Source organism: Berghia stephanieae, chromosome 5 (genome assembly GCF_034508935.2).
Source record: "Berghia stephanieae isolate SIO BIC M18660-M18661 chromosome 5, UCSD_Bste_1.3, whole genome shotgun sequence".
Lineage (NCBI taxonomy): Eukaryota > Metazoa > Mollusca > Gastropoda > Nudibranchia > Aeolidiidae > Berghia > Berghia stephanieae.
The window spans coordinates 46,540,699-46,568,198 of record NC_088364.1 but is presented as its reverse complement, the minus strand read 5'-3'; the positions used below and the strand labels follow the sequence as shown (position 1 = coordinate 46,568,198).

General features: G+C 37.1%; 1 protein-coding gene across 3 annotated transcripts in view; it reads right to left on the bottom strand.

The window, feature by feature from the left end:
* The window catches only part of LOC144973037 (stress-activated protein kinase JNK-like), a 60,224-nt gene that overhangs the window by 13,925 nt on the left and 18,799 nt on the right, over window positions 1-27,500 (bottom strand). For all 3 annotated transcript variants that reach the window (XM_078915004.1, XM_078915002.1, XM_078915005.1), the window contains exon 4: window positions 8,217-8,275. In XM_078915004.1, the coding sequence (XP_078771130.1) occupies window positions 8,217-8,275 (59 nt within the window). The remainder of the gene's footprint in view (window positions 1-8,216; window positions 8,276-27,500) is intronic.

Below are 27,500 nucleotides of genomic sequence, written 5' to 3'. Positions count from 1 at the left end.
AAAAAACAAAAAAAAAAAAAGAACAAAATACCTAACAAGGAACATTTCAGGATCAAAACTCTTCCTTAACCAATAACAAAAGAAAAACTTTAATACATCACTTTAAATCGAGACTGACGGCAGCAAAACGTTCCGTTTTTGGTATTTTGTGCTCTCTCTCTCTCTCTCTCTCTCTCTCTCTCTCTCTCTCTCTCTCTCTCTCTCTCTCTCTCTCTCTCTCTCTCTCTCTCTTAAGCTGTTATATATTGGCTTTTGTACATTATTTTTATAGTTCAGCAGCTTAGTATTCACGTTGACAAAACTTTAAAAACCCGACTTCTTTGAAATTTGGACAAATCGAGAGCCATCTTACTCCATCCATATTTTAAGTAAAATATTTTTAGCCAAATGAGAAATGTTTTGTCGCGAGAGTCCGACAGTATTGACGTTCATAACAGATTTCGAACCGATAACCCATCGTAAACCAGTTAACTGCCGTACTCTGGAAAGACACGTATTAAAAAAAATTTTTTGACCAAATGTCGATCGATTTAAATGACTGATTTTGTCCAAAAAAAAACGAGGTCCCAGGTTTGAGAGTTTTTGCCAAAATGAGGGCATTTAAATCGATCGATATTTGAAGGAAGAGTTTTCTGGCCAAATGTTTAAATAATTGTCTTTCCAGAGTAATCAGTTAACTGGTTAAATACAAGCAATCGTAAGAGTGATTTCTTTTTCTAAAGGACTCGACAAAACATTTCATAGTCCTAGTCAATCTCTTTGCGTTTGAATGTTTGCCGTTTTATTCTATTGAAACTGAACTACATTTCGTTTTGTTCGTAAAGTATAATCAAATTTGATAAATACAAAACACTACGGGTGATTCAAGGAGAGCCTATCTCCTTCAACACACTTGTCTTAGAGACAGAGAAGGGGATTTATAGTTGTGTGTGTGTGTGTGTGTGTGTGTGTGTGAGAGAGAGAGAGAGAGAGAGAGAGAGAGGGAGAGAGAGAGAGATAGAGAGAGAGGAGACCCCCCCCCCCCCATTCCACATAATTTAAAGACATAAATACAGTATCCCGAAACAACAAAAGCTACGGCCGGCTATCAACATGGCAGCGACCGAGATCTACCCAGTCAAGCTATTTTACCAGCCCAAATTTAATCAAGTATCCAGCCGGAATGATAACCAGACAACACTCAGTTTCGCCGGGTTAAAATCAATGGTAACTCAGTTTTCAACACTCTCCGCAGACAAGTTAAATTCTAATTTCATTCCAGAAACTCCAAACCCAATTTAAGTCATATGGCTGCTTGCTGTATTCTATTACTTTTCTACTTTTTTTTTTGTTGTTCAGTGATTCCAATCATCCATATTTTTACGGAAACGCGTACTTCCAGCATCTTGTGTGTGTTCGTGTGTGCGTGTGTGTGTGTGGGGGGGAGCTGCTCCCAAAATTCTCAGACTTTTTGACTTTCACCACCACTAATGTATACATGTCTATGCTAAGTTATTCAATGTCTGTATTAAGTAAGTTGATATGATGCCTAATTCTATCTCAACCTCTCTATAATCAAGACTGATTTTTTTCTCATTACCCTCCTTTCTCTTAGAAATTTTAGTCTTCAGTGGCCCCCAATCCCAACAAAAAATTATTTTTTTTAATATCAAAATTGGATCCAACACGGTCCTTTAAAAGTTTACAATTGAGGACCCCCGCATACACACAAATGACGTACGTTTTATTTTCTATTTTTATTTTGGTCCAATCAAATTGAAGTAATACGAACTGCTTTCTCTTTTTATTTATTCATTTAAAAAAAAAAAGAAAAAGAAAATAAGCAGTTTTCTGAAATCTAATATCCTTACTGTGGCTTTTCTCCCTACATGACTCATCTATTTTCTTTTTTTTTTTTTAAAATAGGTCAGACTAAATGCCTTCAATTTTTAACACCGCCATTAATCTTCGAAACCAGCCCCCCCCCCCCCCCTTTTTTTTCCCAAAGCTTTCCGGTCAAACTCGAAGGCGGAAATTACTCATTTCTAGTACTGTACTTTGCTTACTCATCCATTATCCCCTCGTATCCGCTCATACCCCACCCGCACCCACCCCATCCCTCTTAACCGGTTGAGGGCCTACATTCGGACAGTGAGAGCACAACTGTTGCCCTCTTCCTGTTCGATAATAGAAGACAGGCCAATTCCTCATGACAATCAGTGCCGGTCGTCTTGTTCTAACACAGACAGAATTCCAGCTGCGCAAGATATCCTCATTCACTATTCTATGAATATTAATGGGGGGATAGACAACAATTCTCTCTTTCTCAAGGCCAATGTCGACGCTAGAAGAATCACATCTTGTGTTTTACGTCTTTCTTGAGTTATCACTCCATACATACATAAATCAGTCACTTGATTTTGCTCTAAGTTGTAATCGGAAACCAGAGGTTTTGGTATTATTATTATTTTTAAAAAGGAATGTGGAATTTTCCGCTTTTTAAAAAGGTTCTGAGATCGGTTTTAAGGAGATGTGGACTTTTCTGGATTAAAAATAAATAAATTACATTTAGATAAAGTGAACCCCCCCCCTTTTTTTTTTAAAATACATTTTAAAAATGTGTTTGGAAGAAGAATCGTTTATACAAAACCTGGTATATTGAATTATAAATGAGTCCAAAATGCAATCGATAGGGAATTTGATAAAAAGGTTTTTGATTGATATATTTTTGATTGCTTATGTTGCAAATGATGATCATAGTTATGATATAAGATCTAGGAATTTTTTCTTCTTCTTTTTTGCTCCACATGATATTTAAAGGCATTTGACCTTGGCAACCCTTATTATGTTATGTTATGTTATGTTATGTGATTCCTTATTAGTGGATCCTGTACATAATAGAGGATCTGAATTTTTTTTTAAAATCTCATCTTATTCAAAAATATTAGCCTTGGTCTGTTCTTTGACCTGTTTTTGACTCACCCTTTCCCCCTTTACCCGGGAAGTTCAATAAATCCCGTAATGTCCCGCGAGCAGGGCTTGTTTGTTTTTAGCCAATATTAGATATTTGCAGAGCAGATTCATTGAGATTCACGGGGATACGTTCGGTGCTAGAATTAAATGCGAGACGAAGAGCTAAGAATGTTTTTTACTGAGAATATTAAAGTTCTAAATAAGTAATAAAAAAATAAACACCGAGAGTAACCTTATTTTGTGCTATAATAATATCTATTAATAGCAGTAGCTGAGCACCCCCCCCCCCCCCCCCCCGCTCCCTTCCTTTCTCCCATGGCATGATGCTGGAAAAAAAAACCCAAAAAGAAACATACACACCAACACATGGAAAAAAAAATAATTAAACCCCAACCAAAAATCTCGTTTGATCTCCTTAATCAGCGCTAGCCTGCCACTACACGTTTTTGACTTGTTTGTTGGTTTTTTTTTTTTTTCTCTTCTAAAAATGTTTTATCCATGGCATTGTAAGTTCCATATTTTAATTTCAGTTTAATCAACTCCTGTAAGATTCATTTTCCCAGAGAAGCCTATTGAAGGAGGTGGTTTAGCAACCTGATGGTTCACTCTTTAAAAAATGTGCCCAATGGGGCTGATATCAACTTAAAGAATCAATAAATAAACGCAAATTGAACTATAATAGTGCGATAAGTTGCACTCAAAATGTAATTTTAATACTTTTACTTTGAAAAATCTCCCCCCCCCCTCTCTCTCTCTCTCTCTCTCTCTCTCTCTCTCTCTCTCTCTCTCTCTCTCTCTCCCTATTCTTATTAGAGAATAATCACACAGTTAAAACATATATGTCGAGCGGTGTGGCCCATGGAGCCGAAGTTTATCCAGGTTTCCGTCACGTTCAACGGGTCGTATACGCTGGATAGGACTTCCAAGTTTTATCGCAAAGTGCTTCCAGTCAGACTGAGACAGCAGCTGGGTGGTCACCTGGGGGGGGGGGGGGGGGGGGGGGGGGGGGGGGGGGGGGGGGGGGGGGGGGGGGGGGGGGGTGGGAATTGGGTGGGGGAATGAAATTCAGAAAATGCAATCTCGACTGATCCCGGGATACAGGCCCTTTGCGAGGCAAGTACTTTACCACTGAGCCACCGGGACCCCTAGAAAGATTAACAGTAACAGGAATTTTCGTAGTTTTTGTTTCCACTCCCGTGATTATCAATGTGTTCATTATCTTTTATAACATTTGAAAGGAAATCATTCGCGATGTTCTGACCTACGCAACTTAAATAAAGCAACCAATGCAATAATTCTTTTTTTATTCTTTTTAAATCAAAGAAAAGGAGATTGATTAATGCATATCTTTTTCGCACAGCTTTTGAATGCAGAACTAAATAAAAAGATAAATAAATTAAATAAATAAATAAGCCCAAACAAACGATACCTAACAAAAAAAAAAAAAGGGTGTGAAAGGGAGAAACGCTCAATGTGAATAAATGTTGCAGTACATTAACGCTGGATATGGCGTATAAAAACTAGTCAAACACTATCTCTCTTTCGACAAATATGCCTCTTTTCCACAGGAAGCCAATTTAAATGTCTAGGGATCCTTTCTACACTTCATTAAACGCATGTTTAACGCGTCCTCCTGTCCCCCAATACCCTCTGTGATTTAATTAATCGATAAACTGTGAAATCGAAAACAGAACAGGCGGCTATTCGATTATTCCTTCAGTCTATGGAATCGGAGCTCATCCCTGTTTCTGGAGGATGAAACGGATGGTGACAATTTTCAATTTCTTAATCTTGCTACCCTTTGGATAGGACGCTCATGCATCGCAAAGTACTATTTACCGACCAAATGTACCAAACCCAACTACCCAATCTCTGCTGGGTGGATAGAGAAGTCAGAGAGAAAAACAGATGTCCCCTGCAGACTGCCGTACTCTTTAAAATTAAAAAAACAAAAACATTAAAACATTTGGCCCCAAAACTCGTACTGCAAATATCGATCGATTAAAAAAAACCGTCATCTCGTCAAATACTCTCAAACCCAGAACTTCCTTGAAGTCTCAACTTTCAGAAATTTGACAATTTAACTAACCGATATTTGAAGGACAAGTATTTAGCCGCGATTTTAAACATTATCTCAGATTACGTCAGTGCACCAGAACAGTTACACTGTCACTTTGTAGGAAAATACCCCCCCCCCCCCCCCCCCCACACACACACACCTTCGCCCTTCCGGAAAAACAAAAAACAAACAAAAACATCTTTATAAAACGGTGGAAACGGCCATGAAAACAAAATGAAATGACACAATACCAGTAAGTATTTCCTATTCCTATTCCATGGGGTACCCAGAACAGGACTTTATCTCGGATTTTTATATTCTTGCGTGAAACGGAGCGTTAATAATTATAATATGTAGTGGCTCCCCACTGAACACAACGCTAGACTCTCAGGCTAAAAAAATTCCGCCAAACGTAGCATTAGACCTAATAACATATTCAATCCCTGATGGATGGACAAAACTACAATACAATGCAATAACAAAAAGCTTTTTAAAAATAATAATATCACACAAAACAATTTTGATTTCATATAGATAGTTCGAAGATGACGTCACTCAGGTCTTTGCTATTGTTTTTTGCTATCCGCGTTTATGAGTAATGCTCACTGAACTGTATTAACCCGACTATAAATCATGGTCATGGATATACACAGTTTTATGTGTTGGTCCGTTATACTTCCGGATGGCAATGTTATGAGCTTCTCAGCCAAGCGCATATTATCTATATCGTTCATCATCACCATCATCATCATCATCATCATATTATTATCTCACACAAGTGCTGGATCCATTTCATAGCCCTTGGCTGCAGGTGTCTGTGCATGTTGTTCCCAAGTTAAGTTCCAAGAGAATCCATTGCTGAATTAAAACGATCCACGACTTTTACACAATTCTTAAACCCGAGACTTCTTGGAAGTTTTGGGTTTATGAATGTTTTAACAAGTCTTTTTCTTCTTCTTCTTATCTTCCTCCTCCTTTTTCTTCCCTGTCTCCTTCGTACTGATGCTATGCGCTTACGTAATTTACCCACAACATTCCGCCAGCCTGATATAACATACCAACATCACACACAACTGTGTGTAACCTTGACTGTTTATAGTCTGATTGATACAATGGACAGGTAGATAACCACGCCTCTCGGACAATCGTCATAATGTAAACAATGGCAGTGGTTGGTAGTCACAGCACATTACACAGGTTTTAGTTTTACTATCGATGGTATATGTTTAAGTAAAACACCCACTGTTCTACCGCTTGATCAATCGAGAATTAAAACAGAAAACTATGTGTAAATTTAAAAGTTTATAATCTGATTGAGAATATCGTGTGATAACTACTATTTCGCGGTATGAAAACAATAACAATGATCAGAGAGAGGTCGATTTCATTTACGTGATTGTTTATAAACAACCCGCCATGTTTTCCGAGCACGTGTGAGGGTCGGGTGTGTCACAATTTGGTCAAAAATCTACTGGTTAATTTAGTGAGAACTACTCGTAAAAATGGTTGGTTAAAAACAATAACAAAAAAAGTGTGTGATATCAACTTCGCTCCTTCTATAGATAGTTCGAAGATGACGTCACTAAGGTCTTTGTTATTTTTTTTGCCATCCGCGTTTATGAGTATTAACCTGACAATAAACGTTCATGGATACACACAGTTTTGTGTGTTGGTCCGTTATACTTCCGGATGGCAATGTTATGAGCTTCTTAGCCAAGCGCATACTATCTATAGATAGATAGTATGCGCTTGAAGAAGCTCACAACATTGCCGTCAGGAAGTATAACGGATCAACACACAAAACTATGTGTAACCATGAACTTTTATAGTCTGATTAATGCCGTTAAGTGAGAATTACTCATAAACGTGGATGACAAAAAGCAATAACAAAGACCCAAGTGACATCAACTGCATTCTATCTATAGATAGTGTGCGCTTTGCTAAGAAGCTCACAAAATTGCCATCCGGAAGTATAACGGACCAACACATAAAACTCTGTGTAACCATGAACGCTTATAGTTTTTATAATACAGTTTAGTGAGAATTACTCATAAACGCGGATGACAAAAAAAAAAAAACAAAAAAAAACCAATAACAAAGGCTTGAGTGACGTCAACTTCATTCTATCTATAAACCGAGTGACTCAGTCAGATCGAGCATTAACTGTCGATGTGTTATACAATTTGGTGAGAACTTTTCATAAAAATAGGCTGGCTAAAAACAATAACAAAGAGGTCAGTGATGTCAACTTCGTTTCGCACTCTCTCTCAAAGACGAATGCAAACGCCAGTTTCTTGCTTTTACATTATTATACGGTTGCGGTCAATGATTTATATGATGTGATGATGATGATGATGATAATGATATGGGGCACTAAAACAATCAGACTCGAGTTCCAATTAAGCAATGGTCATACCAAATGTTATGGACAGAGAGTAGTAATCAAAAATCACGTCAAGCCGTAAACAACTGAACCAACGACCTTACTGATACGACAAATTCGCCTGGCCGTGGGAAAGACGCTATGCAGTTGACGGAATATATATATATATATAAATATAAATATATTATAATCTGTTGAGTTGGAGAACTCAAATCCGCCCGGCGCTCAGGTCATTCGCCATTCTACCATTATGATTATTATCATTCCTCTCACTGCATAACAATGAACTTCCGTGTTGAGAGTTGCTGGCGAGAGAATCATCACAGAGGCCTTCCGGATGCTTCATTACACTCGGTATGTCATCATAACATCCTCCATTCATTTCGTCGCCACCCGAAAAATTAAAATTTTGCACGACTCGACCGCCGTGAGCCATAAATGGAAAGCCGATGAAACGATGACGTGCGATTCAAAATTAACACACTCTCTCTCTCTCTCTCTCTCTCTCTCTCTCTCTCTCTCTCTCTCTCTCTCTCTCTCTCTCTCTCTCTCTCTCTCTCTCTCTCTCCCTTTCCTTCTCCTTTTCGCGTATATTTCTTTCCCAATATTCCTCTATCAGCCCGTAACCAAGTCAACCACCACCCCTCTATTTCTTTCGCTATATATGTATCTCACACCTATCACTAAGTCAATCACCCCCCCCCCCTCTCTCTCTCTCCTTCTCTCCTCTCTGTCTCTCTATTTCTATCTCTCTCTCACACACACCCACACACCAACCTCACTGTCTCATTGTATATTAATCATAAGATAATAAATACTTACACATCTTGGAAGGTTTCTAATGACTTTTGTGGAGTGAATGCATTCAGTAAGCCGATTATCTGAAAGGAGAAAAACGGAGAACAAAGAATGAAATATAAAATTTCCACACTTACTTCATGTAACTCTGTCACGTAAAGAGTTGATAAATTGGGTGTCTTTCCAGCGTACAGAAATAAAAATAATTATTTGAAAATGTCACACCATAACATGACATATTACTCGAATTTCTCCATGGGCGATAGCATTGACGTCCTTTGATAAGCACGATGTCTTCTTTATCCCTTTATCTGATTATCTAGCTGTGCAAATTCATTGTGGTAGTTGACTGTCTATTTGCCGATTCTGAATTTTTGGAGACGTATTTCTCTGATGAATGAATCACACGCAAAGGCAGTGCTGCCAACCCAGATCAAAGAGAGAGGGAATGGGGATACCCCTCTCAAGCGCATAATGGAAGGCGCCCCCGTTTCGAGCCGAAATAAGTCCTGGCAACCCTTGTATGTAGATTCACTGACTTCGGACAGAGATGTATATACGAGATGGAAGTCGGTTTGGGGCAGGGACATAGACTCCTCGAAACTAGGGGAAAAGTTGCCAGGCTTCTCCACCAGCAAGAGAAGGCACTGGGTGGCAGGGAAACGGCTTCGGTCGAGAACCTGCCTAACGGCAAAATCGCTTCATCAGTAAGGACTTTCCACCTGTGCAATATGTACCCGTTGTAGTAACGAGCCGGAAACCGCAGAGCATCTAGTTGAACTGTGTGTTGTGACGAAACTTCCGGATGGGTTTGCGACGGTGCACGAGTGCGGTAAAGAATTTGCTGATTGGGTCGATCGTCATAACATAGTAGTGTGAAGCTGCTGCCAACCCACGATGCGAGTAAAACAGGATCAGTATTTTGATTTTTAAAATCAGGATTTTTTCCCCTTGGTTCATTTAAATAATAAGACATACGTCCATTTGATATATGGCATAACAATACTATACTTAAAAGACAACCAACTGGTCACATTACAGGTGCAAGCAAAATCGATAAATCATCAAGAGAAAAAAAAATTCGGGATTTTAGAAATCCTGTCAGAATTTATTTACCCCCCCCCCCTATAAAACGAAAAAAAAAACAAATAAAAAAAAACCCATAAAAAAAACAAAAACAAAAAATCTCAAAAAATTAATATATATATATATATATATATATATATATATATATATATACATATATATATATATATATATATATATATATATATATATATATATATATATATATATATATATATATATATATATATATATATATATATTATATATTTATTTTTTTTTTTAAATTTTATTTTTTTAATTTAATTTTTTTTTTTTTTTTTTTTTTTTTTTTTTATTTTTTTTTTTTTTTTTTTAACCGAGAAAATCCCAGAAAAATAAAGGATTTGGCAGCTCCGTAAAAGTTGTATTAGGAAATACTTAATCTAATCTCATATCCAACGAGACTGGAATTTCCAAACTTGGTATTGTATCTTTCAAGGTAATTTTCAGCGATTCCTTTGGAAATATTATTAGTAATCCCTTACATTGAGTAAAATTACAATTCCAAATTGATGACAGATAAGCGATGGTGTTTCGTAATTTAGTTTAGTAAATTTGAAATCTAGGCCCATTTCAATTAAATCGATGCAAAATTTTTACAAAGTTATACCAAGTTGTAGAATAAACAATGTCGGACAAAATGGGAGTAAAAAGTTAAATAAAATAGAAACACGTCTAAAATATAATTAATTGGGGGAAAAAACGAACAACGAAAAATTTAAGTACCGAACACCAAACCGTTACAAATAAAGCCAGTATGCACCATTTTCCTGCGTCAGTATAATAGCCAATGAAACGTCCCAGTTCTTTTTTTTTTCTTTTCTTTTTAAATACTTTTATTTGGTCTTATTTATTAATCGCACTGATGGAAAGGGCTTCGGGAATGAAAAGATCACTCCACGATGAATATATTTGCGGAGCAGTCCGATTTTACATTAGTTTAAACGCTTTTAGCTGTTTTAGGCTCCAGACAGCCGCATCATCAGCGGCTTTCTCTATTTTAACCGGTTAGCTGACGTACACCGAACACATCTCGTATAATTTAAAAAATTGTACAAAAACTCGTCCTTCAATAAATGTCGATTGATTTAAATGACCCTCATCTTGGTAAAAAAAAAAAAAAAAGAAATCTCAAAACCTGGGACTTCGCGTGAAGGACGAGTTATCTGGCCATAATTTTAAACACACGAGTTTTTCCAGAGTACGACAGTTATAACTGGTTAATGGAGAAATGCCGAAATCTTCTTAGCGTGCCAATGCTGCCGTACTCTGGAAAACCCCATATTTTAAAATTTGGCCAGAAAACTCGTCCTTCAAATATCGATCGATTTACATGACCCTCATCTTGGCAAAACAAACAAAAAACAAACACACTCTCAAACTCTCAGGTTTGAGAGTTGTTTTTTTTTTCTCCCCCAAGATGATGGTCATTTAAATCGATCGATATTTGAAGTGAAGGACGAGTTTTCTGGCCAAATTTTAATATGGTTTTTTTTTTTTCCAGAGTATGGCAGAATGTAATCAATCATCCCGACTTTTTTTTTTATTGGATTGTATAATATGTATTTTATTCATTTATGTATATGGCTGTAAGCGGGAAGCACACATCGATACAAGCAGAGTCTATGTCGCTCATTGTGTGAATAAGTGAGCGTCTCCTAAATCGGGTTGTTGGACAAATGGGAATTAATTAAACATTTAATTGAAAAGAAGGATAAAAAGTCCTTCAGAGTCACAAGGTCCATGGTGCCGGAGTTCAATCCCTGTTTCTATACGGACAATAATAGCAAGTGCTTGTTATCCTTTGGATAATAGGACGCTAGTCTATAGCAAAGTACTTTCCGCTAGATCTAACAAACTTAGCTACCCAATCAGTGTTGGACAGACAAGGGGTGGTGGTGGTGGGGGGTTCAGAAAAAAAACCTAGACTGCATTCGGGGTCGATCTCGGGCCCTTTACGTGTGAAGCGAGTGCTGTAAGAACTGAGCTGTCGGGACCCCAGAAAATAGGGTAAACGTGACCAATTGCCCCAGACAGTACTATGTCGGAGTTAATCTGGTACTTAAAACCGAATTTTAAGCTTAAACCTATCAAACTATTTAACAAAAGGAAAATGCCTCTCACACCTCAAAATGTTTCTGATTCTGATCAATTTTGAATTTAAACTGAATAATATAATACCAGATTAATAAAATATCAATATCTTATTGATGAAGAAGCCCCAAAACTCGTGAAATACTCAAAAAGTAAATTATATGGACGGGGTTACGTTTTGTTTTTTTGATTTTGCTTTCTCCAAGCATTCGAAATGACAAATACAAAAATAAATCAAATCAGAATGAATCTCAAAGACTGGAAAAAAATACAAGTAATAGACATAGAAGGTACAAGCTCAGATATGGGGACAAGATTGGGAGAGGAAAATGGGTGGAGGCAGGGGGTGGGGAAATAAATATAATGATTTCTTTTTTTTTCAGCTGCCAAGCCAGGATGTGAATTGAATACCACCAGAAGCGAAATGCAAACGCCCAATCGACCAGCCAGAGCGCTACCACCAATCTTCCAAACAAGTAATAGGGTTCAACAGTCGTGACGTCACTTCCCTCGTAATGACGCATAGTAACTTGGTAACTGGTTCTAAACTATCGGACACTGGCGGACGCCCTTATGGAATACTTCTCCGACGAGAATAAAAGTGTATCCAGAGGAGAACAACATTATAAATCTGATCATGTTTTGACTTTTATACATTCTGATCACATGACATGTGAAAAAGTTCTCGCCAGCATGAAGAATAAAAAGTACCGATTTTCTTTGTTTAGAACAACCTGCTCTTTGCTGGCGGACGTGACATCAGACTACTGAATCCTATTGCCAATGCTCTCAACTTCCAAACTCCCCAATACAGCTATACGGAAATAACTCCATACGTGAATCGTGGTTGGCCTCCCTTGGATCAACAACCCATCAACATACTCTTATAATTTTCTTACTTGGAACTAATATGGCAAATGGGTATAACAGAAACGTTTTCAATAAAGACTGTGGGGGAGAAAGTACTTTTGTATAAAGAAAAAAAGCGATATAAGAAGAATCAGGAATTGCGTTATTTGGGCAGTAGTAGTAGTAGTAGTAGTAGTAGTAGTAGTAGTAGTAGTAGTAGTAGTAGTTGTAGTAGTAGTAGTAGTAGTAGTAGTAGTAGCGTATGGCTACAGAACTCCAAATTCATTTCGTCAACCCAGCTTCGGAACTCCTCCTCCGCCCCAAGAACTGGTTCATAGCCACCTGCACAGTGCAGAACGATGTGATCGCTGGTCTCTGGAACTGCCTGGCATTTCTGGTAGCATCACTGTTCCAAAGTTTCCATTTGCACACATTTGATGCAATTCTGCTCTGCCATGCCCTGTTACTGGTATTGTCATGTGTAAAATAAGATGGTTTTTGCTTCCTTGTTAAGATGGCATTAAACAGCGCCATCCCCTTTACAAAATATCAGGATCAATAAAATTAAATGTCGTTATCAAAAATAATAAATAATAATAAATAATATAATAATAATAATAATAATTAATAATAATAATAACAATAATAATAATAATAATGATGATGATGATGATGATAATAATAATAATAATAATAATAATAATTATAATAATAATAATAATAAAATAATAATAATAATATAATAATAATAATAATTATTATTATTATTATTATTAACAATATCATAATCATCGACAAGCTTTATAGTAAACGCCGATGCATTAAATCACTATTATATAATGATTTATGCAAGACACCAAGGCAAAATCCGTTCTACTTGTGTAATAAAATAAAACTAATAGCCAAATTCGTTGTAAATGGGCGGCCGATATACGGCGTTGTTAACCTCCATTTTAGGAACCATCTAAAATGACACAGAGCCATGCGATTTCGGCGATTAAATCAATTACAACGTGATGCACTATTTGTGTTTACGATTATATATTCAATCAATGAATTAGCAGCAAACTGTCGAAACGATGATTGAGGAGAAAAAAAAAAGAGGGAGAGAGAGGGAGAGGTAGGGAGAGAGTGTGTGTGTGTGTGTGTGTGTGTGTGAGAGAGAGAGAGAGAGAGAGAGAGAGAGAGAGAGAGAGAGAGAGAGAGAGAGAGACCGCAATCAAGGGTATATGCTAACGAAACCCGCCATTTCACAATTTCACGCAGATGAAGATTTAATTCGATGCACAAATTCCCCAACCAAAAGGACATAATATTGCACTATCAATGTATCTAATGACTTTGATGGAGTGGGGAATAATGACAACAAACAAAAGCAACGAATGAACAAACAAACAAAATCCGATGGATTCAGTCCCGTGATCAAAGGATAGTCACATGACATCAGCCAACATTACCCCTTTCATTCAATTAAGTCTTTCTCTCACATAGTTGTGGATGGCGCATACACGCTTCCAGGCCCCATATTCCACTCAACGTGCAAGTTTTATTTACCGCCTGTCGTGTCGGCAAATGGGGCTTTTTTTCTCTTTTCTTTTTTTTTTTACCCTGTACTTTGTATTTATAATTAATGGGCGTTCGGTCAATAATATTTGAAAGATCGCGCAACAAACCGCCCCTGTTTTACTCCCGCATTGATACCTCCCTCCCCTTTCAGCTCCCGACCCGAAAACAAAACTATTTTAAAAAATGATAATAAATAAATTTAAAAAAAAAAAATAAATAAACCCTTACAAAGACAAAACAAAACAAAACAATCAAACAAACAAAAAGAGAACAAAACAATAATTAAAAAACAACACAACCCCCCCCCCCCCAAACAAAAAAACAAATTCACCCCCCCCCCCAAAAAAAAAAAAAAAAACAAAAAAAAAAAAAAAAAAAAAAAAAAAATTGAAGTAAAAAAAATAAAAAATAGACAAACATTAAAAAAAAAAAAAATTCCTTAACTATTGTATCAGTTTCTGAGTAGCAATGCACGCTAATATTTTCCCTTCACATTTTAACAGATAGCGAATCAAATTACCGGTTACTGGTTCTTTCAATACACAGTAATCAGTCAACAATCCGAATCCAGACATATTCATCGGATATCCCCCGACTCTCTCTCTCTCCTCTCTCTCTCTCTCTCTCTCAAGTCAAGACATCTCTCTCTCTCTCTCTCTCTCTCTCTCTCTCTCTCTCAAGTCAAGACATTGCTTTGGAAATATTAATCTACTTAGAAGCAAGAACTATCAAACCACAATGCCCCTTCACTCTTGAAGAAAAAGACTAAAATTGCCTCAGAGAAAGCATTCTGCGGTTTTCTAGAGATATGAGGAACATGAGCGGTTTGTTTTATTTTAGAAGTTTTAACTAGATACACTTGCCACACTTTTTAGGTAGGCAATATCAGCGTCTAAAAGATATAAATTAGGTATAATGACGTAGTCGTCAGATAATTTCCAGTTCAGAGCATGCCGCATTCGTGGATCACAGACTCTGTCAATCTAATGTGACAAGTTCAAAGATAGAACAAGCCTATATCCCAGCAGTAATTAAAGCATGAGCCAAAGCCACAGGTTATTCAGAGCCTCAAATCATTTCCACCGACATGCACTTATTATATGCAGGTCAGACATCCGAACGCAATTATGGGCCGAGCTTAACATTGTTGTGATGGACAATATTTGCGTCATATTTTTTTTTTTCAGATTTCCAAAACAACAATGGACTTGGGTATCAGACCTGCAAATAAGTGCACGTCGATTTCCACCTAGCATCAATAAATACAACGCAGAAATCCTGACCACTTCACGCCGACCAATAACATAATGAATAAAAGTTTGAACTTACAAATCGTAGGAAAAAAAAACAAAAAAACAACAAAAACACAAACACAACCCCAAACAAAACAAAACAAACAAAACACAAAACAGCAAACAAACAAAAAAAAAAATAACAATAAAATTTTCCAGTACTTTTGACTTTATGTAAACTTGCCCAACATGTCACTTCACCGATATTATAAACCAATTAGTTGTTATAGTCTTAAATTACAACGACCGAGACGATGTGTGATATTATAATACAAGAGTTACAAGCATAAAGGGTGAGATTCAGCTAGCTATGATAAAGCAAAACTCGGCATATACGACCATTTATCAAAGACAAGAGTACACGAGTCAATTCCAGCACGGCAGTGTCATGAGACAGATCATAGAATAGTTCATAACAACCGTTATTGTTATCATTATTCTGGGTCTCTGCTTATCGCATTGGCAAATCAACCCATCAAAACGCATTTTCACTATCCCTGACCGCTTGACACTTGTCAAGAGTCGATACAGATTATTCTCTCCCCCCCCCCCCCCCCCACACACCATTACACACACACAGACACACACAAACACACAAAAGAAAAAGTCAAATCAGACATGAACCATTTACAATCCCTGCTTGTGCCAACGCCACAAATCGGTCCTCAAACAGATAACATGATTGCTTCTGTACTCTAAAGAGGAAACTAGAAATGGGCACAAAACCAATCTACATTGACAAAAAAAGTGGTCCTTCAGAGCCACTTGATCCATGGAGCCGAAGTTTATTCCGCTTTCTATGGCGTGAAACGGACAGTATCAATTGCTTGCTACCCCTTGGATAGAACTCTAGTCTGCCTCAAAGTACTTTCCGCCAGTTCTAACAGATCCAGCCACCCAATCACTGTTGGTTTGACGGGGAGGGGTCAGAAAAAAAAAATCGACTGCACCCGGGACCGATCTTGGTCCCTTTGCGTGTGAAGCGAGTGCTCTACCAACTGAGCTATTGGGACCCCACCCCACCCTTACACAACCACAACACATTTTAAAATTTCATTTACTCCTCAAATATCGATCTAGATTTTTTAGGTGTTAAGATGTTTTTAAATTTTTGACAAGGTGGGTGAGGGCTCATCTTAATTGATCAATATTCTGGAAACGTTTTTTTCTGGCCATAATTATGAAAAAGACATTTTGTCAGGATGCGGTAGAAAAACCTCTAAAACATGATGACAACCAGCAGTGCAATCATGAGATTTACAGCCTTCCAATTAATTGTTCTTCGATACCATACGATATTCACAATCATACATCGGCGTTACAATTTACAATTATGAAAGTGAATGATCGACATATAGTAGGAAAGAATAGATGTTTTCCCTCACACACACTGACACAGAGAGAGAGAGATAGAGATAGATAGATAGATAGATAGAAAAAAAAGATTTTAAAAAAGAACAGAGAGGAGAGAGAGGAGAGAGAGAGAGAGAGAGAGAGAAGAGAGAGGAGAGAGAGAGAGAGAAGAGGAGAGAGAGAGAGAGAGAGGAGAGGAGAGAGAATGGCGTTAAAACTAAACAAACAAGCAAACAACAAAAGAATGGGCGTTAAAACTAAACAAACAAGCGAACAACAAACAAAAGAGAACACTGTATACGTCAACACCAATGCACTTAAGTCAAAGTTGTACCAGTTGTACTAGAATTTTCACTGTTCATAACTCGTTTACTTTCTAGGCCAGTGTGTTTTTCTAAGAGGCCAACCAATTTATGGATCCCATGGGCTCCATCAGAGTCGTATCACATAATAATCTATGTCTTGTTGACGTTGTTGTGTCCTCAACACGTAATGACTAGATTAACATCTAATCTCTCGCGTGGCACGGTTACATAGCTGGGTGTCATGAATTGTCGTCTCTTTTCTTATCTAAAAAGTAAATCCCATAGAAGTTGGTTGGAAAGGAAATCATATTATGAAAGAAAAGTTAATGGGTTGAGAAAAATACCAGTCTTCCAGGTATCTTCTCTTGTCTGAAGGAACGAAATGACGTCACTCAGCTCTTTATTATTTTTTAGACGGCTATTTTAGTGATTACTTCTCACTAAAGAATATCAATCAGACTCTAAACTTTCAAGGTTTAACGCAGTTTTTTTGTGTTTTGGTACGTTATATCCGATGGAGGATGGTGTGAGCATTTTACCTAAACGCAAATCATCAATTGAACATGAGTGGTTTAATGATTGGGAGGATACACCTAAGATGGGTAATCATAATATTACTGAAAAGGCCCGACGTAAAAAGTCCAATAAACATTAGTTCTTTACAGCTTGTTGGCCAAAGGGACCAAACTTCCACCCGATTTCCGTAGGGTTAAATGAATGATAACAGATACTTGTTTCGCTGTTAAAATAATAACTCATATCATTAAAATCCATCAGATGGTTGTGAAGAAAGCCACGTCAACGCGTGCGCACGGATTGTGGAACGGACTGTAACGGACTGTAATAATAATAAACTCATAACATCCGCCAGCCGGAAATAATATAACAACAAACAAAACTATGTGTTACCTTTTATTAAACGTTTATAGACAGAATGAAGTTTACTTCACTCAGGTCTTTGTTATTGTTTTTTGCCATCCGCGTTTATGAGGAATTCTCACTTATACTTCCGGATGGCAATGTTGTGAGCTTCTTAGCCAAGCGCATACTATCTATAGTCTGATTGATACACATAGTGAGATCAACTCATTACACTGAAAGCAATAACAAAGAGTCGAGTGACGTCAATCTCATTCTATCTATATCCGGCTGGCGAAAGTTTGTGAGCTTTTGGGCTAAATGCATAGCAAGCATCAATAGATGCGGCTTTGTCATGAAAGAGTGGAGGTGGCAAGTCGAAGAACCATTATCTAATGTGCTGCTTTGGGCTGATCCGCACACATCTAATATTTCACAACGACAGACTTCAGCGTAATGATTGCACACAGAAGATTCAATTTCTCAAATTACGAGAAGAAATGGTGCATGCGCGCGCGCGCGCGCGCGCGTGTGTGTGTGTGTGTATGTGTATGTGTGTATGTGTGTGTATGATGTATTTGTTGTTTTCTTTTATGACTATCATCTTCAAGTATAATTATCATTCCACACAGAAAGTTTTGAAAAAAAAACAACCTATTGTATAGTATTCAAGAAATTGGACATGTTATGGGATCGAAATCTTCAATCTTGATTTTCTCAAAGCAGTATAATCTGGGATAGCTAACTTGTTCTTAAAAGCGTCCAAGTGATATATAACATGATCACTGAAAGGAAAATAAAGCGATAAGAAATGGGAATTGAATGCAGTCAATTGTAAATTCATTAGTTAGAGGGGGGGGGGGGGGGGGGGGGGGGGGAGGACGGCTGAGGGCCTTTATATTACAAATGTATATTTAATGCTGAACATCTGGAAGTCAGTTCGTGAGTAAAATATTGTTTTACTATCATTATCATAATTATTATTATTATTATTATTATTATTATTATTATTATTATTATATTATTATTATTATTATTATTATTATTATTATTATTATTATTATTATTATTATTATCATTATTATTATTATTATTTTTATTATTAATAATAATATTATTTGTTAAGAAAGATTTTATAGTTATTGGCCAGACGTCTAAAATGAACCCTTGAACTATGAGCTTAACACGACGGATATATTGAAATGATAGTGGCATATGGTCTAAACGAAGATTCAGCAAAAGATGAAAAAGAAGTAGAAATAATTTATCAATCCAATTATAGATAACGATCGCACGCAATTTAATTACCAGGGTAGTGAATATCCACGAAAACTACCTCACACGGAACAATAAAAGGTAATAGAAGTGAAAACTGAAACCGTATTATAAGATGGGTATGCTTATTAAATGATCTATTAGAAATAAGAGTGTAGTAGGGTAGGAGAGGAAAGAATAAGACATCATAGATAGATTTTATCATGGTGAGAAATTCTCTATTTTACCCAACTCAGAATGCTAAGACTTTTCAGAGGGAGAGAAAATATGAAATGATCATTCCAGCTTATGGATAAAATGAATTTGTCCCCTAAAAAACCAATACCACTAGAGACAAAAAAAAAAAAAGTCAAAGGAACCAGTTGAGTTTAAAGAAAACAAGAATTAATACACCCACAGAAACATTCTTTAAAAAGAAAAGGTATGAAATCAAATGGGTATGGGGGTGGGGGGGGGGGGGGGGATTGTCAGGCGTGATGAGAAACTTTGAGGACAATGTACAAAACGCTTTGAGCCTGATGTTACGGGGCAAAGTCAAAGTGCTTTATAAATGTCATTTATCATAATTATTATCATAAAATCAAATAACCCTTAAAATATGAGTAAGAATGGGATAAGATCAAGACAACTTAATAAGGAAGTCAAGAAAAAGGCAACAACAATCAACTCCCCGTTCGCCATCTCACACCCACCCTATAACAAAATAAACACGAACAACACAACTTCTCCTCCTCCTCCTACGACTATTACTACTTCTACTACTACTTCTCCTACTGCTACTACTACTACTTCTACAACAACAACAACAACTACAACAACTACTACTGCAGATCCAGCAACTACTACTACTACTACTACTACTACTACTACTACTACTACTACTACTACTACTACTACTACTACTACTACAATAACAAATGGTGTCAATAAAGCCAACGACGATTATTTCATAATAATAATAATAATAATAATAATAATAATAATAATAATAATAATAATAATAATAATAATAATAATAATAATAATAATAATAATAATAATAATAATAATAATAATAATATAACGGATTCGATAACTACATCCTTCCTCCAAAGTTGAGTCAGTATGTCAATTTCGCCCACGCCACAAAAAATTAGGTCGAATACCATAATTTTAACGACTCTTTATTTTGCAATCATTCATCTCTCCATTCGGCTTCAGACGTGCACGGCTCAATCTCAAAGAAAACATAATTTATTGAAGAAAAAAAAACAAAAAACAAAAAAAAAAAAAAAAAAATACTCGATAAAGTAGAAGGAAGAAAGAAAAAACAACAAAACAACCCCACACACATCATAAAAACAAAACAACACAAAGTCGGCACCGGTCGGGTTGATGGGTTGTAAGATTATGATGGCGACGGAGATGTGAGAGGAGGCCTCCTCGTTGGCATTTATCGATTATCATATTATTGATAAAACATGAACGCACACGCCGGCGCTGCCGTGCCGCGTTAGCGAGTGCCTCCACTTCAAGGGGTTCGATCAGAGTGGTAGAGTGAGTGTACATACTATTATTTGAATAGGGACCAGTCAGTGAGGTGTGCCTAAAAACAGAGCCCCCTTTCCCTCCCCACAAAACCCTGGAAACGCCACATCTCATCACCATCAACAACCTCTTCGGACAATTATATTGATTAATGCTTTTATAACACATTCGTACACACTGGTTATCATCCGGTTTTTTTTTTCCCCCTTCAGCATGGAATTGGAATAACCTTAGTTACAAAAATACCGTCGGCGGAATAATCACAGCGTTACTTATATTAAGGACTGTAAATAATATTATAATCTCGTCAAACGCGAAGAGACTAACGGCAGCAAAAAAAAATAATCATGAATGCGATGAAAAAAAAATATCTAAGAACTCCCTGCCCCTTAGCCTGGATAAATAAATGAATAATACATAAATAAATAAATAGCTAAATTTAATCAATAGATAAATAAATTGTTAATAAATAAATAAATAAACTCATGTTGTACATCAAACCTGGATCACCGTTCAGTCCGATTTTCCTTAATTAAAACATTAGAACAGGGAATAAAAAGTATTCGATTGTGCTTCTTCGTTCCCCCTCTTCAACGGAGACCTCTGTATCTACCATGACCCCTCACGGTGACGATGACGATGATGATGATGATGATGATCATCATCATCATCATGATCAAAATAGGGTTATAATATAACCAGTACATGCTTCCTTTTTGCTTTCGTGGGAAAACAGAAAATCTATCTTTCGAGCTTAATCTACCGGAATTTTGAACATTGGATGATTCTTTATCAGATTATTTTCTATTGCTGCCATACGTGCCAACAGACACAATGGAGTGTAAGTAAGTAAGTAAGTAAGTAAGTAAGTAAGTAAGTAAGTAAGTAAGTAAGTAAGTAAGTAAGTCAGTCAGTCAGTCAGTCAGTAAGTAAGTACTCGCTTCCACTTTCATATGAAAAGAACGTTTTAAATTGGAAATAAAAATCATAATAATAATAATTGAAAAAATAAGACATGTAAACAAAGATACAACTGAATACATGCATGGAATGATTCACTTACTTAGAATACTACCTTTTTCAATAATATTATGAATCAAGTGCAAGACAAGATTTCGTCAAGTAAGCAGTAATGGTAGATTCGTGATAACATTTTTGAAGGTCTGATAACCGAACGCAGTTCTGGGCTTGATTTAACATTGTTGCGATGGACAATGGTTTGTGTTGGGTTGAGAGAATGCCCAAGAACAAACAATGAAAGGTTACAAATTGAATCATAAGGCATAGCTATTTTAGTCACAGGGTGTAAAGACAAATTCTTATGAATATGGGGCGAACAATAGCGAGGATGGGTGATCTTTCTTGACGATCAGCATTTATATAGGCTAGAAACTACGATTCCAACGCTCTGAAACCAGAAGATCAGTTGCACAAGGTATGTATCCAGTCCTCCGGAGGACTGGTTTCACACTTTTTCTAAGGAGATTGGAATCAGTATTTGGACATCACACTAAATCCCTATTTTGGGTGAGCAAACTTGTAAATAGTTCCGATCAGATCTTGTTGAAACAACAGAGAGTGAGACAATACCGAAGAGCGGACTGTTCTAAAAGGCATTTTATAATGTCTCATGCGTTCGGAGGTGGAGTCCGTGCTAAGAAAATGCTTTGAGCAATGTTTTAAAATAAAATCGAGGTGTTATAAAAGAAAAGAAGATAATCAGAACGGCTGACTGCGACGTGTACAGATTTGCAGGTCTGATAACCCAAATTGTTATGGTCTCATTGGTGTGATGGAAAAACTCTTAACGCAAAATATCGTCCATTACAACAAAGCTAAATTATCAGGCCCATAATTTCGTTCGGTCATCAGAACTACTAATTTGTGCACCTAGGCTGACTGTGTTTATACAGATTATGTCTGTACTAAATTATGTTGGTCACAATATTCGGGACTTTTCTTTCAAATGCGTTCATTTAAACGAGGGTATTGTTCTGACTACTCTAGGTTTTTTTTTGGGTTTTTTTTTTTGTTTTTTTTTTTTGGGGGGGGGGGGGGGGGGGGGGGAGTAGTTTTTATGGACATATCGTTATCGGCCAATGATGCGACCAGGACAATCAAAATCGAAACGCGAAATGTCAAGCAATGGTGATTTACCAAGGCGTCCTCATAACATTATAATAGGATAGAAATCGGCTCAACGACAAGACTGGCGTTTGTTGCCATAGTCAATGATATCCCAAGCAAGCCCCAATGTCACTTACATAAACACTCACCTCCTTGAGGAGGTGAGCTTTTGACAATGAAATTAAGGATCGCGATTGTTTTTTGTTTTTTTGGTTTAAAATGATGAATGTCAGCTGAAGATAACTAATCAATAAAGACAATACATGCTGTGAACATAAAATTCTCGAATTTGCCTTTGAAAATAGAGTTAGGATGAATGACGAATCTGGCCAAAAAACTCGGCTGATTTAAAAGTATGAGACGGCTGGTGATACAAATTAAATCTCATGATGAAGATGATGATGATGGTGATGATGATGACGATGATGATGATAATATAATAATAATAATAAATAATAATAATAATAATAATAATAATAATAATAATAATAATAATAATAATAATAATAATAATAATAATAATAATTCTGACAACAACAACGAAACCGATAAACGACAACTGGCGTTTTTTTGTTGTTGTCCAAACGGTTGTTTTTAGCACTTCACAGTTAGATTTTTAAAATCACAACACATTCGCATTTACAGAGACAAAAGCGTCCAATATTATTACGAAGTATCGTGCTCGTTTTTGACATAGGAGGTCGGCACCAATCATCACTCTCACTTGTCCCAGGATTCGCCCTCCCAAGCCCAATCAATGAATCGATACCTTTGATAGCTGATATCTTTAGTAGTATTTTCAATCCGATGTCATCCTTTATCCCCCCCCCCCCCCCTCCCCCCCTTACATTCCATGTTTTGTCTTTGAAAAATAAAAATAAAAATCATAACATTGCGGCCATGTGGTCTTGTGGTATGACACTCGCTTTCGGATCGGAAGGTTCTGGGTTCGAACCTCGCTCAGCGCATAGTTGAATCCTTGGAGAAGGCTCTTTACTCACATTCTCTCACCGTACTCAGGTGTAAAATAAATACCTGGCCGTTAACAGCGTTGTCTCTGTCCCAAAAATTTGTAATATCGCCTAAGAGGCGTCATGTCTCGTCCTACATATTATGTGTTGCTGTTGGCCAGGGACACATTGTAAAGCTCTTTGATCACGTTTAGTGTATATTGCGCTATATAGAAAAAGCTCAAAGCTCAACATTGAAGTAAAAAAGAAACATACTTGTGTCATGCTTAACCGCGATTTCATCATATTCAACGCGCCGAAAGAAACCATTAATTATTCTCCAGGCAAGCTATAGGAATTTAACTTCCATTTCATACACCACAGGTCGTCTGCAGAACGCTCTTTGTATTCTAACACCCTTACATTATCTATCACCGCCAGATAGGTGTTCATTCATGGAATAGTGTGGCACAGCGGTATTGGTCTTTGCTTCGTACCCAGAAAGTGCTGGCTTTGAGCAAAGGTCTCCTTGCCATGGCACGTTGTGAGGCACTGCCCTGCGGCTGACGCATGAATTATTCCAGTCTTCCCAGAAACAACCGTTATGAAAATGAAAATTTCTCCTTGTGGATGAAGACAATACTTTTTCTTCCTTTCTATCTTTCTTTATTCATTCATTTATTTTATTTCTTAACTCAGTCCAGACGCAGAATGGGAGAAAAAAAATGTCTGTATCCAAGGACACGGTGGGGCACTTTTGCAATCGTCGTTACCGACGTGTTATATTTGCAGGTCTGATAACCCAGATTAGTATGGGCTAATTATTGTGATGGAAATACTCTCAAACCAACGGAAAATAGTCTTCATTACAACAATGCCAAATCAAGCCCATAACTGCGTTTTATTATCAGACCTGCTAATATGTGCACGCAGATTGTTAACCATCCTGTCGCTTATCATCACTTAAAGTTCTTGAAAGACGAACGTGACTCAGCACAGCCTTCTCGGCTTCCGTATCTATTATTTTACTTATTTATTTATTTTCAAAATATGTCTTCCCCACTCAACACCCATCAGGGGTTGAGCCAAACAGAATCCAAACCTTCGATCTATTTCCTCTCCTCCAGACTAATTACTTTCCCTCAACTTATTTCTCGCATCCAGCTTTTCCTTTCCAATCAGTCTGTCATTCTTCCCAAGCTTATCTGTGTCGTTGTCTGTAACGATTATTATCGTTGTTGTTATTATTATCATCATCATCATCATCATCATCATCATCATCATCATCATCATCATCATCTATTATTATTATTATTATTATTATTAATTATATTATTATTATTATTATTATTATATTATTATTATTATTATTATTATTATTATTATTATTATTATTACTATTTTCCCCTTTCGCTACTGAGCGAGTGATGAGTGTTTGTTGAGGGCCGAGAAAATCGAACTGAAACATTCAGATGGTCAAAACATTCCACGTTTATTTGAAATTAAATTGACGATTTGCCAACAGATACACAGCACAATACAACTCTAACCAGTGTAATCTTTCGGTATTTAAAAAAATGAGAGACACACACACACACACAGAGAGAGAGAGAGAGAGAGAGAGAGAGAGAGAGAGAGAGAGAGAGAGAGAGAGAGAGAGAGAGAGAATTTTATGTATCTTCTCATAGCCCATTTTGCCAATAGTGAATCGTGAATCCAGCAGTAAACGGCGACAAATCACGTCTCCCAGGACGATCCTGCTTAAGTGTTTGGCGATTGACCAGGGATAAAATGATTTGGGCACTCCGATTACCAGTCAAACCCCAGACATTCCAAGGAGAGCATCCTTCCTACCTATTGAACGCCGCTTACCGTGGCGATAAATCTACGGGACTATTGGCGGTTAGTAAACATGAATAGGATAATCAAGAAACATTGAGGGAGTCGAAGTCGGGGATTTCCGGGGCTGTGGTAGATAAAAGAAGAGGGGAAAAAAGAAAGAAAAAAAAAAAGAAGCAAGGAAAGAAAAGAAAGAAATAGAGGAAAGAAAGAAGGAAGAAAGAAAAAAAAAGGAAGTAAGTGAGGAAGGAAGAAAGAAAGAAAAGAATAGAAATGCATAATGATAAAATTCGACATCAGATCGACAATATGTAAACATAGTTCATTGATATGATATAATAAACACGTGAGAACAGATTTACTATGATCGATGCGTACATATATACAGGTCTGACATCAGAACGCCATCATGGGCCTAGTTTAACATTGTTGTATGGACAAAATTTTGAGTCATTTTTTGAGATTTCCATTACAACAATGAGCCCATAACGAATTGGGTTATTAGACCTATGTAATTGCAAATTATCTAATAAAAAGCAAATGGTGTATTTGGGGAAGGGGATGTTATATAAATACCTACATAAAAAAAAGAGAAGAAAATATATTTTAAAACAAATAACATCTTTCATTCTGCGTGCATCAACCATGTACAAAATTAAGAAGAATGGAAGTATGCAAACTGATAAATAAATCGTGACAACCCAAACGAGTTCCGCTCCAGTTACACATATAAAACAACAACACATTAAGACAATATATTTGATCAGAGGGATAGATTTTGATAACAAAAAAAAAAAAAATAAAAAAATAAAAAAAAAAAAAAGGGGGGGGGGGGGGGGGGGGAGAGGAGGAGGAGGAGGGAATGGTCGCGGTAAGAGATGAATGAATCCTAAAAGAGAAGACATACGAGATAGCACCAACGGTCATCGGATGAATAAACAGGGTACGAAGTACGAGGCGGAAAGGGGGGGGGGGGGGGGGAGGGGTGAAGCCGAAGATGTGCTTGCAGGGGTGTATGCTGGAGCAGGGAGGGGTGGAACTTGAGAAAGGGGATGTGCTTGCCTATTTCAAGTTATTGATCTCAACCCCCAGTTGGGGATTCCGAATACGTATATGGATCTGATACCTAGATAGTGAAAGAGTTGCCAGACACCTTCAAATCTGCCAGACTGTTCTAGCTACACACTTGCTGTAATATTACGTGATATCAAAATTTGGACGCTTTTATTTCTCTCTCTCTCTCTCTCTCTCTCTCTCTCTCTCTCTCTCTCTCTCTCTCTCTCTCTCTCTCTTCTCTCTCTCTCTCTCTCTCTCTCTCTAAAATATCAAATACAAAACAAAACAAAGAAACAAAAGAAAAAAAAAAGCCCAACCCACCGAGAACAAAACCTATTCCGGCCAATTATTCGTGAAATTGGGGTTTAATGAATTTAATGGTTATTTAGTTGATGCCAACAGTCCTGACTGATGTGACGGTTATGGGGGACGTGTCGGGTTATTTGCTTCCTGATTCTGTCCTCTTAAATTTGGAAATTTTCTCATTATTTCATCAGACAGACATAAGAAGGAGGACCCCAACTCCATTACTTGAAGGGGCGAGAGCAGAAGAGGGTGGATGACAGATGACAGATAGATAGATAGATTCAAGAGAAAATATGGAATTGAGATACGTGCAAGGCTTATATGATTGAACCAAAGGCAAGCGCACGGAAATATCATCGGTGTCCTTCAGAGCAACGAGGCCCACGGAGCCGGAGTTTATCCCGTTTCTATAGCGTGAAATGGACAATAACAATTGCTTGCTGCACTTTGGATAGGACGCTAGTCTATCGCAAAGTACTTTTCCGCCAGATCGAACTGACCCAGCTACCCAATAACTGCTGGGTGGACAGGGGAGTCAGAAAATTCCTCGACTGCACCCGGGATCGATCTCGGTCCCTTTGTGTGTGAAGCGAGTGCTCTAAAAACTCTGAGCTATCGGGGCCCAGATCGTTGTAATTAATACTTATTTTTATTAGTTAATTAGTCTTTTTTAAAAAAAAGTATCATTATAACTTATTGCGCTCAAACTCGTAGTATATTAATATAAGACTTAATTTACAATTTCTTAGTAATTCACAGATGCATATGAATCTCTATTCTCATATTATGATTTCAATTGCTGGC